This window comes from Pteropus alecto, unplaced genomic scaffold (assembly GCF_000325575.1).
Source record: "Pteropus alecto unplaced genomic scaffold, ASM32557v1 scaffold60, whole genome shotgun sequence".
Classification (NCBI taxonomy): Eukaryota; Metazoa; Chordata; class Mammalia; order Chiroptera; family Pteropodidae; genus Pteropus; species Pteropus alecto.
This window is the reverse complement of record NW_006430726.1, coordinates 6676984-6682792: the sequence shown is the minus strand read 5'-3', so window position 1 is coordinate 6682792 and position 5809 is coordinate 6676984. Positions and strand designations below refer to the sequence as shown.

The following is a 5809-nucleotide window of genomic DNA, read 5'->3' as shown; positions in this document are numbered from 1 at the left end:
GGACTCCTCCCGCCGGCGGCGAGCTGGGTGGGGTCGCCCGTTTCCCCCACGGTCGCCTCCTGGGGCCTGCTCGGCGCACCGGGACCCAGCTGGCGTGCCCGGGCGTCGGCTCCACTGTCTGCATCCCGCCCGCCTCCTCGGGGAAACTGAGGCCAGAAGGAGGTAAAGACTTGCCAAAGGCCCCCCGGGAGAGAGGGAAGTCGGTGGGGGCGGGGAGCAGAGCGCGCGCCGGCCTCGGCCTCCGTTCCCGTCGTCTCCCCGCGCTCCTAGCAGCGAGCTCGCCGCCCGCCTCCACCCGGGGCCCCGGAGCAGCGTAGGGAGAAGCGGCCGTGACCCGCCGCCGGAAGGTTCTCCGGGTGGCCTGGGAGGGCTGGAGTGCGGAGCGGCGAGGGTCTGGCAGGCTGCGGGGGGCCCCGTTAAGAGAACGCGCCGCGCTGTGCTTTCGGGGCTCCCGTCCTGCCTGCCGCCTTCGTGCCCTGCTCCCCGCGGAGCGCCTGCCTGTAGCCCTCCTTTATTTAGAAGGGGGACGGCGTAGAGCAGCAAGATCCCATTTCAAGACCTGGAGAAACTGGGTTGGACCTCACCAAGAATTCCCCTCATCTCCCCAGACTGTGCCCAGATCTGTAAATAGGACGCCATAGGCAGCTGACTCAAGATGCCTGGGGCGTGGCTTATGAACAAAGGGGACCCTAAGGGTTTCAGAGAGGTGGCGGCCTCTGATCAGGGCGCGGAGAAAGCATCCGCAGGAAGCCTGGGTCACAGTCCGAGCATGGGAGCCACGTAGGCGCGCGGCTGCTCAGAGGCTTGGTGGCCAAACCCCCAAGGGTCCTGGGTGGCATGAAGGAGAGCCCCAGGCCTGGGCTGCAGTCTCCCACGGGGAGGCTGGGAGGCAGAATACCCGGCCTTGGGAGTGGACCTGTCACCTCCATCACGGAAGCAGCTCGTGCTGTAGCTGGGCAGACGGCACCTGCCCTGTTGTAACAATGAACTTATGAGCTACGACCACATGCCTCACTCGCAGCGACCCTACAGGTTGGATACGTTTACAACCTTTGTTTTTACAGATAAAGAAACAGGTTCAGAGAGCTTAAGCCACTCGCCTAAACCGACACAGCCCACAGGCAGTTCGTCGTGATTTACACCAGACCCAGACCCATGCAGAGTCAGAGCCCGGGCCCGTACCTACTGTGCTTGTCACTGAATGTGTGCGAGCTGATGGAATCCCTGTCCCTCTAGGGCCTCAGTTTCCCAGTCTGTAACTTGAAGGAGAGAAAGTAGTATGAAAAGTCTGGTGTTCCACAGAGTGTCCCCAGCAGGTGGCCAGGAGGCTGCGGCTGGCAGGTGTCCCTGGTGAGGGGAAAGGGGTCTGACAGGGCTACTTCCCTCAGTGGCCAGCGGCTCCGAGGCCGAGCACCGTCTGTTTGAGCGGCTGTTTGAAGATTACAATGAGATCATCCGGCCTGTGGCCAACGTGTCTGACCCCGTCATCATCCAGTTTGAGGTGTCCATGTCTCAGCTAGTGAAGGTGGTGAGTGTCGGGGCCACAAGCCGTGGCCATGGGGTATGGGGCTTCCGGAAGACGCTTTCCCAGAGCCAGCCTTGTTTTTGTACTTCACACATCTACTTTAATTTACCCTTCCAGGATGAAGTAAACCAGATCATGGAGACCAACCTGTGGCTCAAGCAAGTAAGTGCCCAGGCCCTAGGCACAGCTGCCCCCTGGTGGTGACTGCTTTATTTGCTGTCTGTGAACCAAGATGGGCCGAAGCCCCAGCTTCACTCCTGTGACCCAGACGGGGGTCCTGACTGGCTGGTCTGTCTCTTTCTGGGCTTGGGGTCTCAAGGTTCCTCCCAGAGGGACTGCAGGGCCCAGCCCCTCGAGCCACACTTAACAGACTGCAGCTTGGAGGGGAAGCCTTCTCTCACGTCACACACTAAAATGGGACACACCCGGGCCCAGACCCCAACTCTAGGGTGGTGCCTGAGACCACCTCCTTCCCCGCCGCTTCCAAAATCTCAGGCTTCAACCAGAAGCTCGTGCTCTTGTCATTGCCGGTGGGGTGGGGGCAGGGGTTCTGGATTTTCCTGTTCGGATTAAAGGCAAAAAAATCGTCCAGCACACATCCTCCCCAGAGAGGCTCTGCCCAGTGCCGGACAAATCACTCACTGGCCTAACAGTGAACCTTCCATGGGCCCAGCCAACTGAGCGCCAGCACAGCCCCCTCCCCAGGAGGCTGGCAGGCCAGCAGGGCGTAGTGCCCACCTGCTGCTCTATGGCACACGGTCCCTCAGGGGCTCTGGACTCAGGTCTCCCAGCTTCTGCACCCAAACACTTCTGGGGCCACGATGGGATCGCAGCTCCTTCCCTAGAACCCTTCAGAGGCCAGCCCTGTCCAACCTGGACATAGAAGAGGGTTCTGCTCTGTTATTGGGGCTTGGTGGGGAATGTGTCTGAAAAAGCTCCCGGAGAGTCATTTCAAGGGACGTAAATAGTACGCGCTTAAGGCACTCGAAGTGACCGGAATAAGCACTAGTGGTCCTCAAGTGCTTGTGCTGCCCTGCCACGATGGCAGTGGCTTCGGGAGAGCCGGGAGGCGGCCTGCACACGGCCCAGGGCCGTCTCCCCCACTGGCACCCACCCAAGAAATTGGGCCTGTGTGCTCTGCAGCGGGAGGCTGTTCCGTGGCGCACGGCAGGGGTGGGGAGCTCACCCACGCTGGTCCTTTGCTGTCTCCCCCCAGATCTGGAATGACTACAAGCTGAAGTGGAACCCCTCTGACTACGACGGGGCGGAGTTTATGCGTGTCCCTGCCCAGAAGATCTGGAAGCCAGACATCGTGCTGTACAACAAGTAAGGGCGGCACCCCCCACCCCCCAGGCTGTCAGCTGGCATCAGGACCCTCTGCCCACTGTGCTCACAGCCTGGCCTCCCTCAGACCTTTCCTGACAGGTATTAATAGAGCACCTACTGTTTAGCAGGTGCTGGAGCTATAGTGGCAAAGCAGATCTCCCTCTGCCTCCAGGAGTCCTAGGTGACAACATCCAAACGTGCAATTACAGACCAGAGCGGGGCAGGGAAGGGAAATTCGTGGCTGGCATCTGCCACCAAGACCGTCCCAAGGCTGACCTTCCCTGTGAGTGGGCTGCGGCGGGCCCTCCGAGGTCAGCCCTCAGGAAGGCTTTGTCCTCTTGGTCACCTGGTGTGTCAGCCACCCTGGCCGTCCCTCACTCCCCTGGCACACCTTCCCATCTAGTTCCGGAAGCCTCAAAGGCTCCTCCTCTGCCAGTCTGAACTTCCTCAGCCCAACAAAGCTGACAATCTGCACACACGATCTCTGTTATTAGGCAAACGTAAATGTTACCTGATATTTTATAGTATGTGCTAGTTCGTTCTAGGGTATTAAAAAAACATATTTTCGCTTGTGCTTTATTGCTAGTTATATTGTTTCAACCATTAAGCATTTTTCAGCACAACACTTCATATAGAATTATTCTAATCTGATTTTAATGCATAAAAGCGTTCTGTGTTTAGGTTTTTATGCCAGATGATTACAAACTAATATTTTTACTATTAGTATTGGGACTGGAGAAGCTATGTTTTTGGCTGAATCCCACTCTCTGACCACTGGCTAAAAGAAGGGAGATCTTTATCCACTCTAGAATGGTCCGTGTTTATTTACCGCTTTCCCAAGAAAATCGATTCTTTTACGTGACTTGCATTTGTCATTTGGTCCTTAAAGAGCCGGGACACGAGAGAGGCTGAGCTGGTCTGCAGAGCGTGAGCCTCCCTACATCTCCTGTCCAGAGGCTGTTAGGCAGGCATCTGGGCAGAGTGCAAAGAATTTCTGCTAAGCTAGAATTAGGGAAATGGCTGAAATTTTTAATCTTATTATTTACATATTAGAGCGGTTTCCTTGCTGGAAATCGTGGGCGAATAGCTGGAGTGCTTTAGGATGCACGCCTGTGCCAACATGAGAGACAGCGTGCAGTGCTTCGAATCGGATTGGGGTGAAGCAAGAATCATGAGGAATTTCCTTAGAATCTGAGGCTGAAAAGAACATTTAGAGAAAATCTCCAAATCTCTCTCCGAGTTAGAACCTCAGTTTCTCAGGATTGGTCCTCTATTGAAGGTTTCTCTTTATTTTGACACTAGAAACACCCTTCACCTTTTTATGCCAAAGTTTCTTCTGCGATCTTTTGTTTCCTGAATCCAGTTCGCTCTCTAGCAGAATCATCAGAAAGTACTCACAATATACCCTAAGTTCTCACAAGTTCATAACTCGCCGAAGCCTTTTTAGATAATACTTTTACATCACTTACCTGGATATAAAATCCTGGGCTCATTTTCCTTCCATGAAAATCTTTAAAATACTGACGCGTGTCCTTGTCTGAAGTGTTGCTGGAAAAATCTGATGCCAGTCTAATTTCTTGTTCTTGTAAAATCAGGCGAGTTTGGGGAAAGAAAGGGGACACTATTAGTAAGTGTGGCAGGACCACAGACGTAAACCAGTGCGTTGTTCTTTCTGCTTGAGTGACCAGGAGCCGCTTTTCCTTGGTCTTTAAAGTCTAGTCATTTTACTCGACACCACTTAGATAAGCCCTCTTTTATTATCGTCATTATTTTTTATTATAGTTTTTAAGATGTATTCTGTTCTATTGCTCTGATTATCTGTCCAGGAACTCCGTTTTTACATATAGAGAGACCTCTATCGTCTCTATATCATTTTCTCTCGAATTCTTTTTCTTTGTCTCTGATTTAAAAGCGGCTTTACTACTTTACTTCCATTCCTAAGCTTTCCCTGGTGTCTGCTTGTTCTTGTTTTTCTAGTTTAGTCTTTTTTCCTCACAGGATTTTTCTTTTTCTCCAGTTCTCTCCGAAGTCTATCAGTTCTTTATACAACCTCCTGTTGTTAGGCAAATTATTTCTTAATTTTCCTATTTCTGTTTTACGCTGCTCTTTCAGAGTTTCTAAAGATTTTAGTTTCTTTTAGTTTAACTGGTGATATGAGATTATCAGTTTCGTCTGCTCTGTGGCCATATTTGTACCGAGATGCACTTAACTGCTGGAGTTATTCAGTCACTCGCTTTTCTCTTTTCTCTATTCCTTGTTTATACGGGGTCAAACCAATCTTTTTCTGTTGCTCCTGTTTAAATAGATGGCCTTTGCTGTGCCTTTAGGACAAGCTCCCAGAGGGGTGGCAGTGGCTAGGGTGGGTCTCCCGCTTCCTTGCTCGACCGGCCCCCCTCAGCTAGTGGCCCCGCCGCCTGGGAGCTGCAGCTCCTCTGCTCCCCGCACCCCTCTCTCTCACGCCAGCCCCCTGCCCTGCTCTGTTCGGGCCCTGCCCCAAGCAGCCTTTTTCTGCGTGGGTCTCTGTCCTTCTGGAAGGGAGCTGGCGAGATAGTTCCAAGCTCCTCGAGAGCCCACGGCGGGCTGGCTGGCTGCTCTGAAGACCCTCGGTGGACCCCCACCACCTTTTTCGCTTCCTCCACACACCGGAGGCCATGGCGCCGTTTCACTGTTTCCCCTGCTGAAGATTCATTGCAGAGTGGGGTCCTCATTTTCGAGGGGTGATTTCTGTATGGGGCACTTAGGGCACGAGAACTCCCCTTGCTCTGCCCTCGGTGACCCCCATCCACAGCGTCCCAAGCGGGCCCTGTGCTGTTGGTGGCTGGATCCCGCGCTCTCCCATTCTGAGGCTCACGGGCTTCCGTGTAACGCACGTGGACGATGTGGGCAGTAGGTTTTTCTTTTGCTATCACAGTGGCCCTATTTTTCTGAGGGAGCTCGGCGGGACTAAAAGCACCAGCG

The 5809-nt window shown here is 53.9% G+C and overlaps 1 protein-coding gene across 2 annotated transcripts in view; it reads left to right on the top strand.

Moving 5' to 3' along the window:
* CHRNA3 (cholinergic receptor nicotinic alpha 3 subunit) overlaps nucleotides 1-5809 on the top strand; it is a 13735-nt gene that overhangs the window by 326 nt on the left and 7600 nt on the right. The window contains exons 1-4 of one of the 2 annotated variants that reach the window (XM_025050283.1): nucleotides 19-162; nucleotides 1389-1528; nucleotides 1643-1687; nucleotides 2742-2851. In XM_025050283.1, the coding sequence (XP_024906051.1) occupies nucleotides 1508-1528; nucleotides 1643-1687; nucleotides 2742-2851 (176 nt within the window). In that variant the 5' untranslated portion in view covers nucleotides 19-162; nucleotides 1389-1507. Of the gene's footprint in view, nucleotides 1-18; nucleotides 163-1388; nucleotides 1529-1642; nucleotides 1688-2741; nucleotides 2852-5809 lie in introns of those variants that run through there. The other variant, XM_006905380.3, reaches the window with a different exon arrangement.